Raw genomic sequence first — 27,361 nt, 5'->3', positions numbered from 1 at the left:
ATGAAAACTCCCTATTCAGAAACTCATCCCAAAGAACAGTCATAGGGTTATTTGTTACCGTATTAGACATAATAAGCACCCAGGGCGCTCTCAAAATTAGAAATAGGGGGCTCTTATTAGAATATTATTTTGATGAAAAACAACAGAGTTGAAAGATCGTAAATTTCGTGGTTTATGCTGATAGCCTGAAATGTTTATATACGACAGATATATTTATCCAGAATTTAATTTCCCATACTTAAGGATGCATACAACACACGTATTATACACAAATAAGTAAGTCTTGTGTACATTGAACAATCAGAAGTGGTGCTAATTGGAATTGTTCACTAGCCAATATATTAGCAAATATCGCCGTGGGCGCTTATTAGAGCGGGACGCTTATTTCGTTGAATACGGTATTTGATGAAATATATATACAAAGCATATTCATTTGCTAACTCAATGAAGCTATATGCTATTCCTTCTTATAAACATGAGCAAGGCAGTGTTTCTTCTCATCAACAGACATCTTATGCTACAAACAAAAACACATGTATCAATACATATATCCATTTGATCATCTGAATTAACAAAATTCTCAAGCAGGAGATGATTAATTTTATTCAAAGAGCTACATGTTGAATTTTAGCCCTTTGTTTCAAGCTTAGGGGATGTTATGGACATCTTTGTCAGTTTAGATTCTGCTTTCTAATTTGAGTTTGCAGTACACTTAAAGCCAACGTTCAAGCAGTTGTACATCAACTTATGTCAGTCTCTCACACTGTCACTGCTTTTATTTATACAGATGTTTAGTAAGTCAGTAATCTCATCAACATAAACAGGATGACAGGTAGCCGAGTGGTTAAAGTGTTGGCTCGTCATGCTGAAGGCCAGGTTTCTATTTATTCCTCTCATAGATACAATTCGTGCAGCCCATTTCTGGTGCACCCTGCCATGATATTGCTTGAACATTGCTACAAGTGGTGTAAACCATACTCACTTCCTCATCAACAAGAACATTATACATGTATCAACTGAGGTCATATCGACTACCCACAAATGGTTAGTTTCACTGAGGCTCCCTGGGTTTACAGTGGAAATATTCACTTTCTAAAAGCAAATATTATGGAAGGACCAAAAGCTAAATACATGTGTAATTACTGAGAACATCCATTTCTTCTCACTTTGAAGATAAAAAGGATCGGCCAACTAAAAAATATCAACGTTGGGGTGAGCTAACATAGTTTGATATATTTTTGTTTGGATTTTTTGCTTGTAAACTAATTTTTATTTGCAGAAAGTACTTTGTGTTATAATATAAACAAATAGTTGTTAAATTGTTGTTTTATCATGAAAAGAGAATTGTAAGAATATTGAGAACATTGGTATGCATTCAATATTTTTTTATCCAAAAAGTTGTAAAAGTTGTCAGTCAATTTATGAACAATTTTATATAAGGTTTGCCACTAATGGAAATACAACAAATTGATTCTTACTACAGTAAGAAATCAATTTTACACAATGATTATTTAAGATCTATTGAAAATAATTTAAGTTGTTAATATCTTGTTAATTTCAAGATGACCAAGATGGTTCACCACATGCTCACAAGCCTGGGGGTAAGAGTATTGTACATAACTCATAAATATCAGATAACAATTAAACATGTCATCATTTTTCCTTGAAGATGACATATCTTCTCTATTCTTTGCAAATAGTTATAAAAAATATGTGCTGCATAAAATCATACTGATACTATTAGAGCCAAATTTCATTAATCTTCACTGGGGAATGTAGAATCCAAATAATATTTATAACAGTTAAAGCTGTAAGATTGTATCTGACTTTGCCTTTTCTCCATCGGGTAGCCTAGTGGTTAAAGCGTTCTCTCGTCACGCTGAAGACCCGGGTTCGATTCCTGACACTGGTACAATGTGTGAAACCTATTTCTGGTGTCCCCTGCCGTGATATTGCTTGAGTGCTAGAAGCGGCATAAAACCATACTCACTCACTCTCCATGGAAAGGGAAGAAATAATATGACAGACTCCTTGTGGGAAATGTTTTAAGTATCCTGATATGAGACAAATTGAAAGAATTTGTTTTTCTCCATTTTAAGATGAGACTTACCGACCATCTAATAGACATCAGCGTGGGGGTAAGAATAGTCTGTACCTGATATAGTGTATCCAAATTCCTGTATTAGTTCAACAAATCAAGACATGTAAACTCTTTCTTTTTAATCTTAAGCTGTTTCTGTCCCACTAGTCACAAAGAATAGCCTTTATCATTTGTTCAACCAACAGTGTATACAATCTATCAAATAAAATGATAAATAAGTGTATTTTTAGGAATACCATATGGAAGACCTTATTGAAAATATTTAATGACAATTTAATGTGAATATGTAGCTTTGATTTGTTGCCAGCTTTGTCATGTATGAGACATTCTCTCAAGGATTTAGCAAACTTTACCTTGCAACAAAATCTGACATGTAAATTTTTATTTAATTTGAAAGATGGGACAGATCGATCACCTGATAGACAACAACATGGGGGTAAGATAAGTTATGAGATAATCACCTTTTTCCAATCATATATTTACTTGCTGATTGCCACTATAAATAACATATGGTTAATATATTTTGAAAGAGACATCTAAGGTTCTTTTAAGATAATCAAGCCAAGAATAAACACAAAAAGCAAAAATATTTTGGACTTGTTCAACTTCATGACGAATCAGATATAAATATCTTTCTATTTAATAAGGATATAGATTTTCTGTGGTTTTGTACAGATACTCTTACTAGATTATAAACCATACTTTCTCTGGTATTCAAGATGGAACTGATCGAACATCACAGTCAGATAAACATGGTGGTAAGGTATTTCATTTTTGCTGCTACAGTTACCTGGCTTGACTTTTAACATTTTCCTTTTCAGTACTAATGACTTTTTCTGTCTGTTTGATTGACGAAATATAACAGGTTGAACATGCTTTAATGCTGTGATCAATAACTTTGAGGTCAAGACTTGTCTGCTCATGAAATGAGCTCTTCTCTTCTGTGCTGCATATCTTTCTGCAGTTATTGGTAATGTTGGTCTCAACATTCCAGTTGGAGTGTACAGTGCAAAATAACCTAAACATTCAAACTATGCTTTGAGGATATACTACTCAAACTTTGCTAGAGATGTTGTTCTATACCAGGCCAATAGGTAGATTGGGTGTTTCATCTAAGCTGTGAACTAAATGTACTAATAGAGATGAGCAAACATTATAGAATATACAGTGCAGTTGGGGTAGCCAAGCGGGTAAGGTTTTACTTGTCATACTAAAGGCCTGGGTTTGAGTCTCCATATGTGTGAAGCCTTTACCAGTGTTCCTAGCGATGGTATTGCTGGAAGACAATGCTCACTCATTAAATGTGACACGTGTTTATGGAGCTCTTGAAGTTGATGTTCCATTTTCTTTGTCCTCTGTTCCTTGTCTTGTTCAAGAGATGTTAGTGTAAAGACCATTGTGGCATTCAACATATTGAACATTTTAATACATCAATATTCTGCAGTGCAGTAAAAATATTTATTGGTAAGATGAAAGAGGTGAATGGTGAGATTTCAAATCAAAAGCTTTCTTTATACATATTACTTTCAAATCCGTCATTGTACCAGAAAGGGTCATATTTATTATATACCTGATTAGAATTTCAATAAGTGGTTTGGTGCTGACAAAAGTGGGCCCATTTTGTTTATGACAATCTCTGGTATTGTAATCATTCATACAATATCCTTAGCAAAAGTTGAGTTGTATTCCAGTTCATTATTCTGTGCCTATACTCCTTGGTAAGCTAGTAGATTAAAGTCAGGTATAGAAACTAGTTTATCAGAATCTATTACATCATTGCCATAATCCTCTATTTTGGCTGTCATCACACTATAAAGGTCTTCCAGATTTTCAACAGAAGTCCTCTTCACTCAACTGACCTTAATTAGTTGTGTGGATAACAGTTTGTCTTCTCTAATCTATTGTAAATGAATAGTACTCAAATCTGTGTCTGTTGTCAGACATTTTACTTGGAATTTGGAATTCATAAGTAGTATATATATATATATATATATATATATATATATATATATATATATATATAAGCCAATACCAATGAACTATAAAGTTCCTTGTACTGAAGAAAAGTAAAATGCAACCAAACAATCAAGAAGATTTATTTTCATCCCTGAATACAGTCATCAGAATCCATCATGAACTGTACCGGTAATTTGTATTTTTGATTTGAAGATGGAACAGATCGATCATCACGTAAATATCCACGTGGGGGTAAGATAATCTTCTGAATCTAGCCTTTGATATATAGCCTTATCTTTACATATCTTATGCTGATGTAATGAAGCAGAAATTGTTCTACTTCCAAAAATACATGTATCTTAACCTATCTTTACACTGTCATCAATACCTTTGTTCATATTTAAAATGTATGGTCTTTTTGAAGAACATGATATGTTAAGAAATAACATATTTCTCCTTTGAGTGGGTTTGCTTTCTTTTACTGTGGCATGAATTAATGTGTGGGTCCCTTCCTTGTAAGTTGTATATGGAGACACCCTGTCTTTAACTTAATTGTATATACACATTCTTTGGTCATACCAAAGGTGGTTGGGTAGCCTTGTGGTTAAAGCATTCACTTGTCACTGTGGAGGTCTGGGTTTGGTTCCAACACAGGTACAATGTGTCAAGCCCCTTTCTGCTGTTCCATGATGTATATTGCTGCTGAAAGTGGCAACAACAAAAAACTCACTCATTTATTACATGTTTAGAAACCTGTGTTCATGCTTTAAATATGCCATCTGACACCAGCATAGTTGTCCTTGTTACTGGCATAGGGCAACATATATGTTCTTTCTTTGATAATGGAATGAAGCCAAATATGCTCTTTGAATAAAGCAAGATATGCTTTACTTGAATTATGGCATATACATATTCTCTTTCTTCGGTCATTGCAAACAGTAGCAGACTCATTTCTCTGATTAACGGATATTTATAATACCTCTGCATATATGTTCTTTCTGTCATTGTGTTAGATAAGGCAATGGATTCTCTTTGACAACATATGCGCTCTCTTTGACTGCAATATAAGTCAACATGTGCTTCATCTTTGATCATGGCATACGTCTACACATGTACTCCTCTTCTTGATTACGACATGGGTTATCATGTGCTCTTTCTCTATGTTTGACATAGGGCAACATATAGTCTTTGATTGATTATGGATCAGGCAATATGCTTTATATTTGTGAAGTATTTCATTACTGGGCCATTGTTTCCATGTTACTTACCGTACACAACTACATAAAAAAGGTATATGCACTTTTTCACTCTTGCTAAGTTGTTCTTTTTGAATACCGGTACCAGCTTCTCCACAAAATAACTTTAAACAGAAAGGAAGAACATTCCTTACCCTTTTGGTTTATCAGCTGGACAAATTGATATATTGTAGAATTGCATAAGTTACGGTGTCGATGAAACATGGCAACCCTTCCTTTCTCTTTTGGTATATTAAGTTACTTTATATATACTTTATAATGAAAAGGTTGTCTCTAAACACAATAGCAAATATATGCTCACAAGTTAAATTATCTGTATCTTACGCAAATCAATGTTGTGTACAAAATGACCGGTTTTCTCTGAACATGGTGCACACATTTTGTGCAAATTTCACAGTAAGATGAATGCATATCTAAGGTTGGCCAGCCTTTAATGAGCCTTTGTATACATTTTTATTTGGAGATGCCATTGTCACACGTTTGTGGCCCAGTATTAAAATAATGCAGATTTGTTTATGATTACATATGCATCTTTTTCAATGATTATTCGGAAATATGTTTAACTACTTTTGCAAGTAATCTTTCTTTGTTAGAATGTCATCTTTATTGTTGAATAATTTTGTTATTCATTGAAAATGGGAAATTTAATCTTATGTATTTAATCATTAGGTTCATATTTTATCCAAACATACCAAAATAGGGATTTAAGATTTCTTCATGTTTTTTTTTCAATTTGAAGATGGGAAAGATCGGTCTTCACATGCACGTCAACATGGGGGTAAGATCAGCAGATAACTCCTCATGTATATAAATCTCAACTAAAATATCTTTGAGTGTAATAACAAATACTTTACAACATATCAACATTTTACTTTGTTTACAATCAATTTACAATTATTTGAATGGTACTTGAAAGGATGTTTAATAAAAATTATTTTCTTTTGCAAACAAACATTTTGTGGTTTAACCTTTTGATAGAAATATGTTTTTTGACAATATATGTAGTATTTAAGGTACATAGTTGTATACAAGTTGATATTTGAAAGAGTTTTATACAACTTTGCATTTGTTTACACTTTGAGACATTTGATGTGTGTTGCTATGTGGAGGGAGAAATGCAACATGGTCAAAGTTTACAAATTGAATCCTCTTGAGGTTGTTGATATATATCTAAATATGGCTGTTTTCTTAATGCCCCGAGAAAACATAGGTGATTCAGTCTAAGGGAGACAGCTCTTCCTGAACTGTGGGTTAGTATTTGCGACAAACTTCATAGAGACTTTGTTGCTTCAGTAAGAATAGCACAGTCAATCTTCTCATCAAATCATAGCCCAAAGTCCTTGAAGATATCTGTCAGAATTCTTGCTCATTAAATGAAAGGCCCAATCCTTGTCTTTCTTTCTTCTCTTGACCTAAATAGTGTAGAATAGAATCTTGTTTCTCATCACTTCAGAGTAACACTATTCTTAGAATATCCGTTAACAGCCAGACGGCCTGGTAGTTATCAAATGTAGATTTCATTGTCCATGTCAGTCATTAGTGTTGAGTTAGTGCATTTTACATTAATCAAAGTAAGATGAAATGACAGGAATTTCAGCAGCCTTGTCATTGTGTTACAGTATGGAGATTTTATGAGCGCTTCTAGCGAATCACAATATTGCACATGTTGAATGGCTTCAAAAAATGCATCTTTTTGAAATATAAGCTTTTGGTGAGCATTTGGGTGAATGAAAGAATGCAAGAACTGCTTGTTTATATCTTAAGGCATTCATAACAAGTGAATCCCATGTGTAAATTACCATGCATACTATAGTGCTTCTCTGAGAAGCTATGCCTGGCTTGCCAAAGGCATACAATGCTTGCAGTAAGGAATCCAAGCTTCACCTCGGATAAAGCTAGTCAGTCTGCTTGGCTATTGGAAGGAATAAACAGATCACTAGTATAATAACCAGCATTGTTTAGCATTCATGAGAGATTCAATGTAAATGTATAATGAATGAATTATTATTTTTCATAATATGATGTGTACTCCATATGTTGTGGCAATGTCAGCTATGCATACTTTCACATATGAGAGCCAACATAGTCCTTCACCTTTAGCATTCATATATCACCACAGCTATCTAGAATAGTCCATGTAACATACCCACCTGGATTAAAAGGATTTCCACAAACCAGAACGCGTCTGAACCCCTTGGGGATCCTGGTTAGAATAGGTCCTCAGCATCCTATGCTAGTGGTAAGAAGTTTAATGGATTGGATGGATGGCCAGCAACTTGTTTGATAGCATGGCATCGTACCCCAGTGGCATGGATTGTTGCTCATAATATCAAACACTGTATTGTCTGGTCCAGACTCGATTAGTTACAGGCTGCCCTCATATAGCTGAAATATTGCTGAGTGCAGCGTTAAACCACAAAGTGTTTATAATTGGGTAGATAGGGAAAATGTAAATGTATGCTTTCTCTATTTGTAATGGAGCAGTTATGAAGGAAGTTATTGTCAGGACATGATACATTATTATATTTTCATCCCTGACCACTTCACTACCAAACATCTCACATCAATCCTTAAGTATCTAGAAATGAAGAAAATCAGTCGGTGTGCTGAAATACACCATATACCAAACATTCTACCAAACATCACCTCCATCAATGGTTACACAGATGCCTTGAACAATTAAAAAAATATATAAATATAAATCAAAATGCCTTTCACATCACAATATTAATAAATTGGATGAAGATCTAATAATTGATATATTAGCCTGAAGCTGAAATCACGCTTGATGTCCATAAGACATGTTAGAGAGGTTTGTGGAAATTTTTTTACTCTCCAGAATGTAGAAGGTATAGGCCAACACTTCACCAGTAGATGTATAGGAATACCATGTACTAAGCTAATTAAGCCACATATATGACAGAATGCAAACATAGGTTGATTGATATATTTTCATTTCCTTAATGCATGCTGCAATATTTGAAGTACGAGTTCGAGCAATGTTTTCGATGCTTTTTGGAACGTAACAATCATCAGGATTGTATATTTTGCAATTGACATGCAATATATGAAATGTATTTTATTTACAGAATTTGTTTTCAGTTACTTGTTGTGTTGTGCATGCAAAATGCATACTAATCCCATATAGCTGGCCTTGTTGATCCACTTGTCAGTATCGCTTATACTAACAACCGCCCCTACCGCTTTTCTTTGCGTCTCATGCTTTTGGAGGTCAGCTTGCATGATCAGTAGAATCTTACATCACTTTGTTATCGTGGACTATACTCAGACTGTGGAACAGGTCAATCGACATGTTAGATTAAGTCATGAACTTTGGTACAACTTGCATGGAATCTATAGTTGATGAGCATAGAAGGGTATTGCAACAGTTGGTTGATTTGTCGTTTCAGAAGAATATTGGCTCAGGTGCCATTCTGGTTTTCACTGGAACCATTCTATGATAAACTTCACCAAGTCAGATTTAATTTGCAAAAATTGTTTCAACCAATTTGTTTGAAAGTTTGTGGAGTAAACTATTTTAAGATAAATTTTAATTGCATTTGGAGCAAAATGACATCAAAAGTAGTTTCATTCCTAATACTATCACATGACACAGGACACACCTTGGCTGCAGTTGCGACCATGATGTATTGTTGAAACGTCATTTTTTGGATTTCTTAGACTACTTAGTGCATACCTGGTACCTAAATCATTTTAGCACACATTAAGCTATTTTCAAAATTTAAATTTAAAGGAATTCACTAATATTCCGTGAATTACAATTCGATCGTTGCCCAAAGCATTGCATGTGTAGCAGATGAAGTAGAGTGGCAAGCGCTATGTGTTGATTAAAGTAACAGTAAAATATTACATATGATTGATTTGGGGGTATTTTTTCAAATATTTACATTATCTGGTCATTTTGACCAGAAACCTATAAACATGACCATCAAAATAGATACAGTAGTAAATCGAGATGTGCCATTGACCGGTTCTCGCTGTCGGGTATAACAAGATAAGCAATGTGATGTAAGAGTAGCCTGCCTGTACTATTTCCACAATACACATTCAGTCTGTACTGCATTGTGCAGCATGTGCAGTTGAGGGGTATTGCAATCACACTGCAGGTGCCCTTCAGTGATGTTCAAGGTGTACATTCTGGTGCACTGTATCGTATATCAGCTGCAAGGTGCCTGCAAGTGCAATGCATGTCCCAGTAGGTGTACTGCATGTTATGCAGATTGTGCGTGTATTGTGTGTACATTAAGCTAAATGTAATCACAGGTGTATCACTCGTGAGGCAATACTGATTCACACAACTCTGTATTAATGGGATGAAGAAATGAAATTATACTATATTTCTTTATCAAAACAGTAAAAATATTATAATTTATATTCAGCATTTTAACCATTTTTTTCATGTTTCTTGGTTGAAAACTGTAAAAGCAAAAGAAAATTTGTGTTGGCTTTCTTTACAAGAAGATATTGGTAAAAATTTGAAGCTTCTATCTTTGCATATGAAAAAAGTACATCAGAAAAAACAAAAACACTTATTTCATGACAGATATAACTATATAAGTTAGAAAATTAGAAAATTAGAGTTTAATAATTATTTATCTTTTTGGTATCTGGTATAACTTAACATTTAAGGATAAACCATATCAAGCAGACTTGTGTGAGAGTAGTCTCCCCTTTCCTGCCACGCGGGCGTTACACCACGTAGAGCTTGTAGCCTTGATTTTCACAGTCCAGGAAACAAGCCTATCTTTTTTTCCTCCTGTCTTATACAGGTGCGGCCGATCTCCAGACAGAAAAATCTAGTCGCACGCAGCGCGGCAGTGATAGGGTGTCCCCTTCTAGGCGATATACCCCAATCCCCAAACTTGACCCCTCCAGCCCCACTGGTAGTCGGGACCCCTCTCCTGAACGCACAGAGAGAGATCAACAGTATAGGTCCAATTCTCGATCTCCTGATCGGAATTATGGTAAATACGGCGATAGGAAACGTGAGAACAGTTATGATAAGAAAAATAGTGATAGGTATGAGGATCCCAACAGAAGGAATAATGAACGTGATGATCCTCACGATCAGCGCGATAATCGCTACAATTATGATAACCGCTATGAAAATCGCGAGGATCACTACAATGATCCTGATTCAGGCCTTGACTCAAGAAGAGCTAGAGATAGGTTTGACCATGATCGTGAATCCTCCGACCATCGGCGTAACCATGGGGAGACATATCGCAGAGTCTCTCCTGACCACGAGAGTTCAGTGAATAGTTACCCAGTTCTTCCGCCAATAAATGACACCCCTCCTCGTTCAGCAGAACGTGGCCCTGGTAAGCAGGGCGAGAATAAAGACCGCTCCTCAGACCCCCGCTCAGCAACTTACACCACCAATACCAATACCGACTCGGGCATTGCAGACTCAGGTGTTAGTCCAGAGGACCAATACAACAGAGGCCGGGACAACTATGAGGACGAGATGGCAAGGTGAGGCTCAAGTTTGTCCCCTGGGGGGTTCTGGTGATTAATGCCTGTCTGTACCACCATGCTTAAACATGGACCAGATACGGATTCAGGGTCTGAATAGGTCCCCAAGCCTTAGCTTTTTTTGAGAGGTGACAAAATGGATCAGGTTGTCAGGCTCATGACAAGGCTGACTGTGTGTCATTGTACGCTGATGACGATAGGTATTTCTTGTAATAGGAATCCACAGACCATAAAATATATTACTACTGTATGTGGCTGAGGCTTATATGGAGGGAAGACTGGATCTCTCAGTCAGAACCTGATTTGTTTGTTTATAGTTTAACGCCGCACTCAGCAATATTCCAGTTCTATGATGGCATTCTGTAAGAAATCGAGTCTAGACCAGACAATCCAGTAATTGACGTCATGAACATTGATCCACACAATTGGGTTACGATGACATGCCCAAACCAAGTCAGTGAGCCTGACCACCCGATCCCGTTAGATGCCTCTTACGACAAGCATAGTCGCCTTTTACGGCAAGCATGGGTTGCTGAAGACCGATACTAACCTGGATCTTCACGGGTCGTCAGAACCTGAGTGCAGTAGTGTGTGATTGTATTAATGTCTGCCCTCAAAACTGAGGTGTATAAGTCTTGTTTCTCACCTCACACCTTTGAGAAGAATTTGAATAACCTTCAATCACATACCATACAATCCGGAGGGCTTTGAAATAGTCTACCGGTCAAAATGTTGCACTGAGAACTTACAGGGAATTAATACGAAGGGAAGTAACTCATGGGCATTGTTAAATTTACATGGTTGCAGCGAATAGATTGATGCTTATAAGTTTCTCACTTGGGGCTTAACGTCACTGGTCCAGTTTTTTTTACAGTATATCAAGAACTGGTTTCTCTCGTTGAGACTGAATCAGTATTTAGCGATTAAGGCTTTGGCAACCTTTAATAAGAAATATATGTGATTTTGTGAATTCAAGAACTACCTTTTAACAATATTTTATCCTCTTGGCTAGGAACAGTATGCATTGTTTCGCATTAGAATGCCTTATGCATGTTATGATACATGTGTAAGATATTGCAGCTACAACATAAAGATAACTCCTCACTCTCTATGTAATGGGCTGCTTTTTTAATCTGATCGTATTTGTCCCATGAAATTCGAGGAAGCGCCGGGATCTCGGAAACAGGCTCGCCAACGACAAGTTTGATATTGATGATGATGACACCTTCCGGTTTGAAGACATGGAAGACAGGGACCAGATCGACCGTGACCGATGGGAGCGTGATCGTGAATACCGACGACGCTGGATTGAGGAAGAAAGGAGAAGACGAGAAGAAGAAGAAGCAAGGAAGAAGAGGCAAGAAGCTGGAGAGGAAGATTATGATGATGATGACGACAGGAAGAAGATGAAGAGATCTGAATCTGAAGAGGTGAGAACAGAATTATTGACTGTTTTAAGTCATTTACATTTCCTTTTGATAAATTCTGTTTCGGAGGAAATATTTTCCTCTTGAAAATAAGTAATTGAAGTAGGTTTGATGTTGTTTATATGTGACAGATGTGTTTCTTGAGAATGTTGGTTAACTTATCCTTAGTTGCACCTTTTCCGGATGATATGGTTGAAATGAGAGTTCAGAGAATGATCGACAATTATATAGCACTGCAGCATCTATTGTTTTCTCTTGTGTATTTTTCTATATCTTTGACACCTAATTTCAACATTATAGGAGCTGGCCAGGTACCCTTCACCCCCAGAACTGAGAATGGGCTCTCCTAGGGATACTGAGTCGGCCAGGCAGAGAACAAGGCAAGAAAGTAAGTCAACAGTTTTTGTTTGATGTTTGGATAATCAATATTTTGTTGAAGAATTTGTCCGCTGTGCCTAAGACCCATGCAGGTTCGATTCTCTTCATAAGAACAATGTATGAAGCTCATAGTTGCCGTCCACTGATGTAATGTGGGGAAAATTGCTCAATGCAGCATGAAACCTGTCTTCCATGTAAGTTGTAATACTCTGTGCTGAAAGATTGTTCGATGTTCCAGGAGACCGCCTGATGCAGGAGCTCGAGAATGCCCGGGAAGGCAGGAAGCACACCGAGAAGGAGAGGGAAGAGCTAGTCAAGAAAGCCAAGATGCTGCAGAATAAGACACAGAACAGGAGGAACCATGGTAGGCGGCGGCCATATTTGTCTCACAGCAGGTCTTGATCACATGACAAATGTAATGTTCATTGCCCAAAAAAATGCCAGACATTTGAAAATCTTTGCTCTTTTCTTTTAAGCAGGGAAACTGAAATTTCATATTTTCTACAAACCAGTCGGACTATTTCCATATTGAAAGAACTGGATGACCAATATATTTGATAAAACTCTTGATATAATGACGTTTGTTTCCATCCCATCAAGAGTAAGTCTATGAATAAAAAAAATAAAATGTATAATGTAAATCAGTGGTCATCCTCCAAATCCCAGTTCACTTCAGACTCTTCACAGTATTCCAGAGTTTACACACTTCACACTAAATATTTAGGATATTATGTACCTTGCTGATAAGACAGACAACCAATGATGGCAGCTGGGACGAGTCCAAATTTATTACCCGGGTACCCTACCCACTATTGCCCAACCCTACCCGGGTACCTGTTGTAGGTCTCGAGAGATAGGTTAAAAATGTCCGTTTAACTGTACTCCTGTCAAAATGTATTTAGATACACGTATCAACTGATCTGTTCATGCATACACTGAGGCTGATGGAAGTTTATCTTTATGAAACATATGAAGTCAGAAGAAATGTGTGCATAGTCAGAAAGAAATGTGAACATTTGTCCCTTATAGTGTAGCCCTAAAGTTCCAGATATATTTTCCCATTAAACAATATAATCACATGACTAACCACGGGTCCGGGTAGTACTGTGGGTACCCGGGTCCTACTCAGTACCCACCTAACCCGAGTACCCGAGTTACCTGTCCCAGCCCCGTCCTATAGTGTCATCTGGATCAAAGCATTATGGTGCATATAAAGGGACATAACTCTTGGGAGCTTGTTTATATTGGCTGGGTATCATGACATTTGTAAAATATATGAGTGTAAATTAAAACAACAGATTCCATTTGCTGTAAAAGGCATTATAATGATGAAAATAATATGAATGAATTACTGAAAATCACTGATGGCACTAATTATTGGTGAAAAGCACCCGCCCTTCACACAGTTCTCATAAAAAATCTCATTAAAGGCCAGGGAGAGAGTAAGAATGTGTGTAAACTCCGTTTAAGGTCAACGCATTGTGTATCACATGGACAAGCAACTGTCATTTTAAGTCAATTCCTCTGAATATCAACAATACAATTTCTAGAATGACTTAACCAGGCCCTTGACGGTAATATCTTCATTGAAAATATCAACATGCTATCTATATCAATATGTTATTTCTACAGTCTTTCAAGTAATACTTTAAGCCTTTTATGGTCACCATAGTTGTAATCCTGTTCCTTATCTTTAAACAGCTCGGGATATATGGAAGAAAAGATACTTCGAAGAGAAGAAAAAGACTGCTCCATTAGAGGAACAGACGAACCGTCTGAAGCATGAACTGGACAGCATCCACAGGAAACTCATGTCCGCGCTGGAGGGACCAAAGGAGAAGAATATCCGATTGGGAGAACCGAAACCGTCTCTCAAGGTCAGTTATTCTCTGCTGTGACATTGATAGTGATAATGACTTTCATGATAGGTCAGTTATTCTCTGCTGTGACATTGATAGTGATAATGACTTTCATGATAGGTTAGTTATTCTCTGCTGTGACATTGAAAGTGATAATGACTTTCGTGATAGGTCAGTTATTCTCTGCTGTGACATTGATAGTGATAATGACTTTCATGATAAAGGGATTTATGTAGGAATCAAAACCGAGTGCCCTTGGCAAGAAAATTGGGACAAAATTGTGATATTGTTCAAAATTTGAATATTTTAAAGTTCTTATTTTCAGTTATTCTGAAGAATTGGGAAATATCAAAATTCAAATTGGGAATTTTTACTATTATTTGCTGCAGATTTGGGGCTGAATATCAGTCTCTGAGCAGGTCTAGATAAATCTGTGTAATTCTGATCTAATTTCTTCCGTCATTTAGTATTTTGGTATAAGATGATTACTTGAAGAAATATTGATATTTTTCCAAATGTGGTATATTTACTGTCTTGTATGAAAGTTACGTCCCGGAAAAGCCAGTGAAATAGATCATTGTAGTAGGTGCAAGGTCATTGACACTTGTTACTGACACATGCAGGGGGACGCGGGTGGCCCTGTTGTCTGAGACGATGCAGTTCGTTGTGAAGAGTTGTCTACCTTAAGTGCCAGGAACCTGTGAAAGTGGGTTAAATCCTGGTTCCCCTGAATATGTTTCTAGGTTTGTCACCACCACATTCGTGCTCGTGGGTTTCACCAAAGTGGTAAACATTTCAGACCTGCATCACTTCAGGCTTTCCTTCCACATTAAGCTGATTTGCTGTGATATAACTGAAATACTGTTAAAACAGTGTTGAACCCAACTCACTCAGATACTGAGACAGATAGACATTTAGCGGCTACCTTGGTTAAGGTGATAAGAAAACGTGGTAGGATAAGGGCTAACGATATCCAAAATGTTTGTTCTTTTCTGAAGACCAAATTGGGATTTGCTTTTCTCTTTGAAATAGGTTTCGAATGTACTACAGATGGTGTACATTTCATGATTTGCAATGTGTTAAATTAATGCACATTAGCAGCTACTTACACTTTTCAGAGATGGAAACGAACATCGGTGGTATGTATTCACTCAAACATAATCCTATACATGGGAATTGCTTTCCCTAGACAGTTCATTTCCATAGACAGTTAGTATGTAGTTGATGTCAAAGATTTACACATTACCAGAATATGGTAGAACATGGCGACAACAAACATGGATAGAGAGAACGAATATGGATAGAGAGAACAAACGGATATATCAAACAGTTACAAATTCGATTTATATCCTTTTTATTATTATATAAAGTATACAATTAACAAACTCTACAGTGAATTAATGTATACAGCGAACTGATAAGTATTTTTCTGAGAGAAAACATATACACGTGTATCCCGAACGAGGTATATAAAGAACTGATTTCTCCTGTCCTGTTTGTTCCATCCATGTTCTACTGTATAGGCAAAGGTGGACCGCACTGGTTATACATGTAACTTGACCTCTTTCAATTTGTTTGCAGAAACCAACACGAGCTCACCATGTCCGAGGGTAATTAATTCGTGTCATGCATGTTGTCAATAACCTGTCACTCATGTGTTTGTTTCATGCACTTCAGAATAACTACATAATCCAGTGCACTAAACTGCAGCATGAAATTGAAGACCTTCGACGCAGAGTGGAAAATGCCAAAATGAAACTGACTGCTGAGATGAAGGTAAGGAAATTAACATAGCAATTAATGTAGAAACACACCATTACTAATATCAATGCACACAAATTCAGTACATCTCTAGGATTAGAAGCTTAAGCTTTTAACGTCATTGTTGTATGTCGTCCTGTCAGTTGTCTATAACAAATTGTGGTCACTAATGATTCTTCCGATTTCTTCCGAGTTTTATCAATTTAATGTTATAGAGGACATTATAAAGAGATTTAACTAAATATTTCCATAGTTGGTTCAAATCACATAGATTTGTGATGTTGGTCAATAAGTAAATTGTGCTTCCATGCATCATGTTCAATATATGGGTAATACAGTGTTAGCACTAGTCCTGTAGCCCTTGCAAAAGTGTCCAATAGTAAAGGTATCATAAAGATTAGTAGAAATTTGCCCTTTTTAAAGGTTTTGCTATATGTTATCATTATAAGGACGAGTGGACTAAAGCTGTTAGTTTCTATACCCGGTAATATAGCATATGGTTATGGGTTAGGTCAGGGTCTATTCAAGATAGTTGGTTGGTTGGTTGATTTGTTGTTTAGCGCCGCACTCAGCAATATTCCAGCTATATGACGGCGGTCTGTAAATAATCGAGTCTGGACCAGACAATCCAGTGATTAATATCATGAGCATCGATCCACGCAATTGGGATCGATGACATGCATCAACCAAGTCAACGAGCCTGACCACCCGATCCCGTTAGTCGCCTTTTACTACAAGCATAGTAGCCTTTTACGGCAAGCATGGGTTGCTGAAGACCTATTCTACCCCGGAATCTTCACGGGTACTATTCAAGATAGTCTCAGTACCTTTGCACAATGTGTTGTATTACTAACCCTGGCTATTAGATCCAGACACCTTTCCTGTAGATTCTAACACATTTTGTAATCCTTAAAAGTAAATCCTTAAGTAGAAATTAAAAAAGTGAGAAGTGCAGTGAGATTAATGGATAGAAAAGACATTATAGTTAGTTAAGTTTTAATTCTGTTTCTGTTTACTTAATCCTTTGTTTTCTTTCTTTGCCTAGGTAAACATATTAATTAGCATGCCAAGATTTCCTGCAAAAGCAACGCCTACAGTTACGCCATATTAGGTAGAAATAGGAGGTACTACCGCTAATATTTATTCTGTTTGAGCATAGTGGCTAATCATAGGTGAGGGATGCCTGATTCATTGGATCAGAATCTCCGAATTATGAAATAATTTTTTTTCATATTTTGATACATACCGGTATGTTTATTTTGAAATATCTTGAAATTTTCTATTCTAAAATTTATTTTAAACATCCTTTGGGCATATTTTCGTAAATGTTTCTATTTTATGTGTTTTATATGAGCTAGCATTAGTTTCTGATCCTCTGATGGGTTATATACATGAAAGCTAGAGCTCGAGGGACAATATAATGCTACCTCGTTGTTGCTAGTTGGTTGTTAGTGCATTAGCGGCATAAATAGGAAAAAGCTTCATTTTGTATCAGTTAATGCTCTGTTTTATATCTATGCATTTTTTTCTTCATTTCCTTTTTGAGAAAATAATATTAACGTATATACATATCAATTTTTTATCCATATTATATATTTTTTCTTAATGGAAAAAAGTCAGTACTCAAGTCGATTGCCTTATGCTGATAGTATAAGAAGGAGTTTTGTTCATCTCAGAGTTAGTAATTAAATCATTGGATTTTGAGAAATGATATGTATCAGTATGCAGTTCTTTATGTAAAAAATCATTAACACTAAAATCATTTACTAATGTACATTTCAGAAACTAGATAATAAACTCAAACTTACAATAGTGTGTTGATCATTACTAGGCTAGTGTATTTCACCCTAATGTATTGACAATAAGGCCTAGATAATAATTCCTAATATTGTAGCTTTCAGAACCGATACTATTTACAAAGCTTTTCTTGTTTTTTGTTGCTTATTGTGTTTATTTACTAAGGTAGTAGTAGCGTGTCAAAAGCCAAATAATCGCAAGTTCTATTGCAGTCAGATTAAGAATTTATACAAGGACCTGGATTTGACCAAATAATTTATTGTCATTTTAAAGAAAAATAAGTGAATGTAATTGATCAGTTTGTTTATTATATATAAATATTGCATATGTAAAGATCAACATATTAATATCTAACTATTGTGCATGTCACTCACATATGTATATAATCAGCTGTTACAATAATCTCCTACATATATATATATATATTGGATGTATTTGATGTAAGAACTAACTGCATGTCTTCCCACTTCAGCAGCATAAGAAGGCGTGTCCTTACGCTATGATGTTTGACTTTGTACAGACAATCGTACCTGCGTGTGTGCCTCCTCCCGCCCACCGCCAGATCATGTGACTGTCTGCCTCACTCCCACTTGTCTCGTAGCTCTACCTCTGTCGCCTGTAACACACCACGGCAATCTGCTGCAAACCACCCCATCTGTCTCATGTAACCTAAATTATGACGAAACCAAGTATTTATTTATTTATTTATTTATTTATTTATTTATTTATTAAAGGACATGTGTCACTTAATCCCTAAATTCTTATCAAATGATTTGATTTTATATCAAATATGAATTTTGTCTTCAGATCCCTCTTTTTCAAACTGTTTAGGTAAGGGGAGATAATTCATGATTTACTGGCATCAGCTACTGAGAGATACTAAGGGTAATGGGTCAGCTGCTCTCGTTTGGTGATGGCACTTACCTCTTTCTTTAGTTTTACAGAAACATTGCTTCAATGTTTACCTTTGGCTGTACCTATGAATGGATTTCTGAATCTGTGTGGTTTTTATATAAAATTCATGTATCTTAAGGCTGTAACCTTGTTTACTTTTACCTGACTTTTGAGGTTCAAGCAGAATTATTACAACCATTTATCAGCTGGATGTCAAACTTGAAAATACTTATGCTTTCGTAAAAGATTATATGCACTGGAATGGGTAACTAATATACTTCACCCACCACCAACAAATTATATGCACCTTTCGTCACACTAATTTCCCAATATAACCTGTTCGAGGTTAAATGGATGTCTATTTTTTCTAAAATGTGTACTCTTTTTAGAAAGATTATAAGCATGTTGATATGAACATTTTCTCATGATTGTCTGGGTGTTTTGAACAACTTGTGCTTTTTAAAATGTCAAATTGATAAAAGCCCTCCCATAAATGAGCACCATGGGGTTTGTTTTTCAAAATTTATTTCATTTGGTTGTTGAAACAATCTCCATGATGACATCCTGACCAGACCATTTGCCGTTTTGCAGCTTCGAACCCAGGCCGATGCAGAGTTACGAGCAGTGAGAACTGAGGCGTTGCAAAGTAAGATCAAACATAGGGGCCATGCCTTCAGCCAAATATATTAATTTACAGCTTCGCAACCAAGCTGAAGCCGAACTACGGGCCTTGCGAGCAGAACTTTCACAGAAGAAAATCAACTTGACCTTGACCCGGAACCAACACCTTGCGGCCTTGAACCCTTCAGGAGAAGTGCCGATGACCCCACACGCAGCTCTCGCACCACAGTCTTAGGCATAATTGTACCATCATGTAGTAATTTATTAACTGTTATTTATTGATATCACTCTCCAGCACAGTATTCTGTATCTATTCCAGACTGATCAGTTTGATTTGAAGTATTTGACTGCATAAAGTAGATATATATTTGATATGAAAAATCATGTTCTATTGGTGTGAAAAGATAATTGAGTATGGTCATATATGATAAATTGTAGATTACAAGATATCTATTTTTAAATGTACCATTCATGGAGGTTTATAGTGGTGATATGTCTTGTAAGATATGTAGTATTGAGGAAGCATTATATTTCAAAAAGTATTTATATTGAGTATTGCATGATTAGAAGAACTGTCAATGTCATTAGTATGTCTAGTGTTAGTGGCAGATTATGTGGTATATTGCATCGTTGATTTCATCATGTCCATAGCAGCACAGAAATGTCATTTATGATGCTTTTTGAAAAGTATGGTTTAAGCTGCACTTCATCTCCAACTCTCTTGTGCCTTATACTAGAGCATGTGCTTCTATACACTGTATAATACCTTGTGCATTCATACATTTTGTGGAACATCTTAAAAAAAATACAACCTGTAAATGGTACTTTTTGTGTACAAATTGTATAGATTTTTTGTTGTGGATGTATATTTTGTAAATACTTTTGAAATATTCTGTAACAGCGAAACCAAACTTTCATATGAGTGACATTAAAATCCCAACAGATTACCACCTTATAACAAGCTGTTTTTAATATTTTGAATTATTTTCTTGAATTTGTATAAATATATATTGATATGAAAAGGGTTTGAAAATACTGATTACCCCAATTATTTGAAGAGCATGCTAGTCATGATAATAGTAACTATAACTATATATTTTGATAATGGACTAAACTGCTGAGTCAACCAAATAAGTAAAATGCTTTACTTTCATATTCGATAATCAATAATATATTAGTTTGATAATGGCATGTGAAATCTAATGTATGTCACACTTGTTTATTTACTGACTGTAATGTCTCTGCATGGTCGTGTATTTCATGGTTGTATTATGATTATTATGATAATTGTCAGGTTTCATAATACATTCTAAATAGGACCTTTGGGCTTTGAAAAGTAGGTCCATGTCCTTGTTACATCTTGTATTTTTGGATCTGTCTGTATGTGCCTGTAGTCACTCCTTACTGTCCTGTAAATATATACAACATGTTATTATTTACATAAGTGCTGAAGTGCCAGTTTTATATATTTACAGTGTTTATTATGAACAAACTAAGTTGAACTTAAGTAAAGTTTTAAGATTGTCTTTATTTACCACATTGTAAATCAGCTTTCATATGTATATTTCTAGTTGTGCATGTTGCAGTTATGTCTACTAATTATTTGTTTTATCATACTCCAATAACGTTATAGTAAATGTTGCTTAGGTAAATAATTAAGAGAGAGAGGTGCTTATTAATTGTTTAATTATTTTTTTTTATGATTGTGGTGTTTGTTTATCAATTGTCAACCACATTGCTCTAATAACCACATCTGTACCTTGTATTGTAACTCTTTGTACACTCTCACACCTGTCTGTTGATTTATTGAAAGCATAATTCACTATGCAGGGTTGAGTCCCTTTTCTGTACCAGGATGTGCTGATCATTGGCAATCCCACATTTACCCTGTTAATCCCTGGGTTGTCAGAAGCATTCCCATGCTTGTGGGTTTTATCAAAGTTGTAAACGTCCATCAACATCTTCACTTTTGGATTTGTCCTATGTCAGGATGTAACTGTGATACTGTATATAGTGCTATAAAAGCCGTTTCACTCATTAACTCTGAGAGGTCAGATACAGGGAATTATTTTGATTATGTCTGACTTAAGGAATTCAGTTGTGATACCCAAACTTAGCGCTTACATGTCAATGATCTATACTGAGTCATTGGCGACAAACTATATCGGGTGGTCACGCTGGCTGACTCGGTTGATGCATGTCATCGATCCCAATTGCGTGGTTCGATGCTCATGATATCAATGACTGGATTGTCTGGTCCAGACTCGATTATTTACAAACTGCCGTCATATAGCTGGAATATTGCTGAGTGCGGCGTTAAACAACAAACAACCAAATCTACTGAGTCTTATCACTGTTAATACATGATTTTATTACTGGACTTAACTGGCAAAAGGTGATACCAAACACTAAGGTTTGGAGGTTAAGATTTTAGATCTGACAGAATTCCTGTTCTCAAAATAATTGACATTTAATAATAGAAACTGATTTATTTCTTAGAAGGGAGGTCGGGTAGTCCAGTGGTTAAAGCGTCACGCCGAAGACCCGGTTTCGATTCCCGACTTGGGTACAATGTGTGAATCCCATTTCTGGTGTCCCCCGCCGTGATATTGCTGGAGTTTTGCTTAAAGCGGCATAAAACCATACTCACTCACTCACTCTTTCTTAGATTACAGTTTCAAAATTTCAGGAATTTCACAAAGCTGTGAATCAGCATTTTGGATAAGTAACATTTTTCTAATATGCTATTTTCAACAATGAATTATGTTGTCCATTACACATTACTTTTCTTCCAAAGTATTCCTGTTACAGAAGTCATGGATCATATTTGATTGTGATATCACTTGTTGATTAGTCTGAAGTCATAACTTCTCATTGTTATTGTATATTTATCATGACTTTTCAAAACTAAATTTCTGTATGATCAAGATTTACACCCATTTTCTTTGTTAAAACTATATTTTGATTTTATTTTAGTCACTTCACCTACCACAGACTTTGTGTTATGGAATAGTTTGAAGAAGGCACTTACAAGTAATGTCATCACGTGCCTTCATATACAAACTGAATATGTTGTTATGCAGATTTTAACATTGTACAGAATTTTGCAGAGCTTGAAATGTTTATAGCAGGTACTCTTAGTAACTGTTTATATTATTCCATCCACTGTGACTTCATCAAAAGCATCATTGTGATATCTATAGTTATATGTTTGTCGATTTCTACACTTTTTAACAAGTACCAGTCAAACGTTATTTGTTGAGTATTCACCGTTGTTTTACATTGTGTTCTAAACATGTCTGATGATCAACTAATTTGTACTGCTGATTGTCAATGTCAAAATTTTGTTTCATAGTACCATGGAATCCCTACTATAAACGTGAATATAAATATATAGTGTATATGCCTTTATTGAGGAATAAAGGAATTAATTAATTATGTAGGGAATTTTTGTGTTAAGTTAGTTTGACACGAGGGAGATGGTTCTATGGATGGTTGGGTAGCCTAGTGGTTAAAGCGTTCGCTTGTGATGCCGAAGACAAAGGTTCGATTCCTAACATGGGTACATTGTGTGAAGCCCATTTCTGGTGTCCCTCGCCGTGATATTGCATGAATATTGCTAAAAACGGCGTAAAACCAAACTCACTCACTCGCTACACGTTCTTTATTTCAACAGAGACCATATCTCTGATTTCAATGAATGTGATGTTTTGGTGTTAACCAACATTGTTATCAAGCAAGCGATCATCAGGAGAAGATGGAACAATCTCCCTTGTTCATCATACCAACTTAAAGAAGTTAGTTTGACACTCTTCCCACAAATAATATTTCGTTATTAAGATATTTGGAAAGAGCCATTACTTGTTCATGTTATGAATTTCTTCAACATCTTTTATTGTAGTGTAACTTGATCATTTGTACCAGTGTATGTAGTCTATGTTGATATTCCCACCCACCTGCCAGTGAGGGTGACCTCACTGTAACGTTTTTGTATCTTAGCAGCAGATCCTATTAAACAATGATCACTCTTTACATTCACATGTCTGTTTTGTTTTTGAAATCCAGTATTGATTTTTGCCATTGCAGTATCATTTTTTGTTTTAAGGCCAAGGATAAAAAAGGAATGCTAACAAATTTAAATACATAAAGGTTAATTACGAAGACAGGAAATATCTGTTTGAATTCAGGATATTATTTTGTTCGTCCTTCCGTCCGTCCTTCCGTCCGAGCTTTTGTACGGCCCATAACTTTTTTAACCATGCACCCTAGCTTCACCAAACTTGCTACACACATTTACCACAATGATAACTTGTGCCTTTTGCTAGTTTGAAGATTCTGAACTTTTTAATTTTTTGCCGTTTCCATGGAAACATTAAGAAACTTAAACTTTTAGGGTGGGTGTTTTGTACGGCCTATATCCTTTTAACTATGCACCCTAGCTTCACCAAACTTTCTACACACATTAACCACAATGAGTACTTGTGCCTTTTGCTAGTTTGAAGATTCTGAATTTTTTTATTTTTGCCGTTTCCATGGAATCATGGTGAAACATAAATTTTGGGTAGAGTTTTTGTACGAGCCATGTTTACTATATTATGTATCCTAGCTTCAGGAAATTTGCTTCATTAACCACTATGATTGTTTTTTTTTATCTTTTATAAGATTCTGAAAGTTTTCTCTTTTGCTGTTTTCATGGAAACATGATGGAATTTTGAAATTTTGATGACTGATTTTGTATAGCTAATATATTTTCCAAAATTGTTTCCACACATGTAGATCATCATAAGTATTCTTAGTTTTTAAAACATTGAAGTTAAAACTGTTAGAAATATGTAATATTTCATTAATTAACAAACTTTTTACTATTTGTTGTTGACCAGCGGGGATAACGGGGGTATGTGAGTTTTGCTCATTTCTTTCTTGTTGAAAAGGTCTTTAATGTAAATTTAAACAAATCATCTGACAAACGGGTTTGTAATAATCTTGTTTTATAAAGTGTCCTAGTGGGCATCTAGGTGAGATTACTGGGTGTTCGGCATTATATGATAAAACAGAAAGAAGTGTTTTCAGTCATATCACATCGCCATTGGGGGTAGGTTTGCACAGTCGTCTAAGGCTCCGCAATTCGATATGAAGAGTTGCATCCCCTAAGGTACCAGGATCCTACGGTTGGAATCCCAGATTATGTTTCATAGTTTGTCTCATACCTTCCGGAGTCTATATAGGATATCTTCGTTATTTTCCCCGAACAACGTGATTGGCCATGGTATGTCTGAAGTACTGTTCAAAGTGGCTCTCAAAACATGTCAGTGTGTTTCAGTGTGAACAAGAACATGTCCCCAGCTTCTCACGTTTGTGGGAGGAGCCGACGAGAATGAGTGAAAGGGACGAGAATGAGTGAAAGGTGTTCGCACAATGTGACAGGCATGCCATCACACCCAATGGAGTGGAACGTGTTCATCGTTTCAGTTACTGGTGTGCGTATTCCAGAATCGAACCGCGAAGACCCGGATAGAATAGGTCTTCAGTAACCCATGCTTGCCGTAGAAGGCGACTATGCTTGTCGTAAAAGGCGACTAACGGGATCGGGTGGTCAGGCTCGCTGACTTGGTTGATGCATGTAATCGTATCCCAATTGCGTGGATCGATGCTCATGACGTCAATCACTGGATTGTCTGGTTCAGACTGGATTATTTACAGACCGCCGTCATATAGCTGGAATATTGCTGAGTGCGGCGTTAAACAACAAACAAACAAACAAAACAATAATCCAGAATCGATAAGATACAGCTCGACATTATATACCTGAAACATTGCTCATGTTAAACATAAAACGTCAAGGCAAAAAAAAGCTAACTGATTATCCACCGAAACACATTCCTTTGAGTGTAGAAGGCAAATATCGGTGAAAGTTGTATGAATGGATCACTGGAAATCAGTGCTGACATCCGTTCACGAAAAGAAAGAAAGAAAGAAAATTCACCCACCCACTCAGCGTTAGACAGGGCCAACACAGAAACACTCTGCGCCTATGCTTGTTGAACACACATCTCTAACCCACCTTCAACCCCCCTGCGTGATGGTAAACCTTATATACCCATGATGTCAGCCAGTAGACACGATGCCCTTTCCAGCTCCGTATTGCCTTCCAATTCGTCTCTAGTCCCACTCGCCCAGCACATACATATAGCCATGTCAGTGATGCAACTTCTCTCTTCTCCGTTGCAACTAAAATTGATAGGTTTGGTCACTTCGACATGGCATTTCTGGCAAATGTCAGTATTTCCGTTGTTGAAATGTAAACAAACATGGATAAACAACTCTTTATTCGTTTATCATTACATTCTCACCTTTACCTTCAACTCTCAAACAAACGTAAGCAATGCCAAGAAGCTCAATTAGATAAATCTATTCCATGTGCGAATCTTAATCATCTGTTACTAATATCGTCGTAGTAAGTGGACCTCTTCATCAATGGACGGTGACCGTTATAGAATGAACTTAGAATGTTCTCGGAGGGGTAAATAAAAGCGCAAACCATTATATTGAAACTCGGGAGGTATTTATGACCACTTGGAAGGATTCTTATATCCAACAGTATTACTGTTTTGTGAGAAACACATGTCCGCTCGTAAATCAAGGATGGGACACACATATTGTCCTTGTGCTCTTGTGAATACTGAAGGCGTAGAAACAAGCAAGTACATGTAGTAAACGTATAGTTCACGACCTAGTTGTGTGTGCTTTATATACATGTCATGGTGGACCCTTATGCCAAGCGGAAAGTAGACCTAGCATCGTTAAGCTACAAATATCCCTCAATAAAAACACTCTCTCTTGGAAAAGTTTCAAGGAATGCAAATGGCCTACAAAAAGCTTTTAAAAAGCAAACAGGGAACTTGTTTCTTCAGGAATGTGGGACTTGTCGTTTTCCGCGTTTGATGAAAGAAAGTTACCTTTACTTTTCTTGCGTGAATGCGAGGACTATACCGGGCAATTAAGTAACTGTAGAGATACAAATACTCCAAGTCGGATCAAATGTTTTAGTTTGAATTAGCTGAAATAATGGGTCTGTAACGGTTTACCAATTTTAGCAGCTTGCTGGAATTTGAATTTAGAAATCTAGAAAATAGATTGGCATACCTTAAATTTTAATAGATGTAAAATCTCTGTTTTAGTTTTATTGAAGTTAGGAATGAATACAAATAATTAGTTTGGATACATGTGGTTAAACCTGTGAAGACCAAGGGTAGAAGAGGTCTTCAGCAACCCATAATTGCCATAAAAGGATACAATGCATGTCATCGATCCCAAGTGCGTGGATCGATGTTTATGATATCAATCACTGGATTTTCTGGTCCAGACTCGATTATTTACAGACCGCCGTCATATAGGTGGAATATTGCTGAGTGCGGCGTTAAACAACAAACAAACAAACATGTGGTTAAATAAAGATATGTAACAGTTATATTGTTTTCTTGTCCATTGAACAGCAAGGTTCTCACACAAGTATAATGTAGATTTAACTTAAATGTATTTACATATACAAGTGCATTATGATAATGATAAACAATAAGGGAAAATCATTTTCCAAAATCATAAGAAATGTCTGATGAAAGCTTTGCATGTCTCCAGCTAAAAGACAAACGTGTTTATGAACCACTATCAAACAGTGATGACACCAAGTGTGAAGAAAAAGGGTGAACGTATCCTGCTCCACCGGTGACAAACACATGCAAAGGCATGAACAAACACGAGCGAATGAATGATGGTCATTGCCGCAGTTATATTACAGATATACAAAGGCGGTCTATG

The 27,361-nt window shown here is 36.2% G+C and overlaps 1 protein-coding gene across 31 annotated transcripts in view; it reads left to right on the top strand.

The window, feature by feature from the left end:
• LOC124141058 (zinc finger CCCH domain-containing protein 13-like) overlaps positions 1-23,578 on the top strand; it is a 113,048-nt gene extending 89,470 nt beyond the window's left edge. For 15 of the 31 annotated variants that reach the window (XM_048400184.1, XM_048400180.1, XM_048400187.1 and 12 more), the window contains 15 exons: positions 1,174-1,212; positions 1,563-1,601; positions 2,100-2,138; positions 2,499-2,537; positions 2,821-2,859; positions 4,271-4,309; positions 6,053-6,091; positions 10,104-10,809; positions 11,972-12,239; positions 12,537-12,624; positions 12,853-12,978; positions 14,316-14,491; positions 15,592-15,612; positions 16,151-16,249; positions 19,623-23,578. In XM_048400184.1, the coding sequence (XP_048256141.1) occupies positions 1,174-1,212; positions 1,563-1,601; positions 2,100-2,138; positions 2,499-2,537; positions 2,821-2,859; positions 4,271-4,309; positions 6,053-6,091; positions 10,104-10,809; positions 11,972-12,239; positions 12,537-12,624; positions 12,853-12,978; positions 14,316-14,491; positions 15,592-15,612; positions 16,151-16,249; positions 19,623-19,781 (1,916 nt within the window). In that variant the 3' untranslated portion in view covers positions 19,782-23,578. Of the gene's footprint in view, positions 1-1,173; positions 1,213-1,562; positions 1,602-2,099; positions 2,139-2,498; positions 2,538-2,820; positions 2,860-4,270; positions 4,310-6,052; positions 6,092-10,103; positions 10,810-11,971; positions 12,240-12,536; positions 12,625-12,852; positions 12,979-14,315; positions 14,492-15,591; positions 15,613-16,150; positions 16,250-17,279; positions 17,359-19,516 lie in introns of all 31 variants that reach the window. The other 16 variants (XM_048400176.1, XM_048400200.1, XM_048400198.1 and 13 more) reach the window with 13 other exon arrangements.
• The last annotated feature ends 3,783 nt before the right edge of the window (positions 23,579-27,361 follow it).

Source organism: Haliotis rufescens, unplaced genomic scaffold (assembly GCF_023055435.1).
Source record: "Haliotis rufescens isolate VD_foot unplaced genomic scaffold, xgHalRufe1.0.p SCAF_2, whole genome shotgun sequence".
In the NCBI taxonomy this organism is placed as follows: domain Eukaryota; kingdom Metazoa; phylum Mollusca; class Gastropoda; order Lepetellida; family Haliotidae; genus Haliotis; species Haliotis rufescens.
This window is presented reverse-complemented; position numbering and strand designations above follow the sequence as displayed.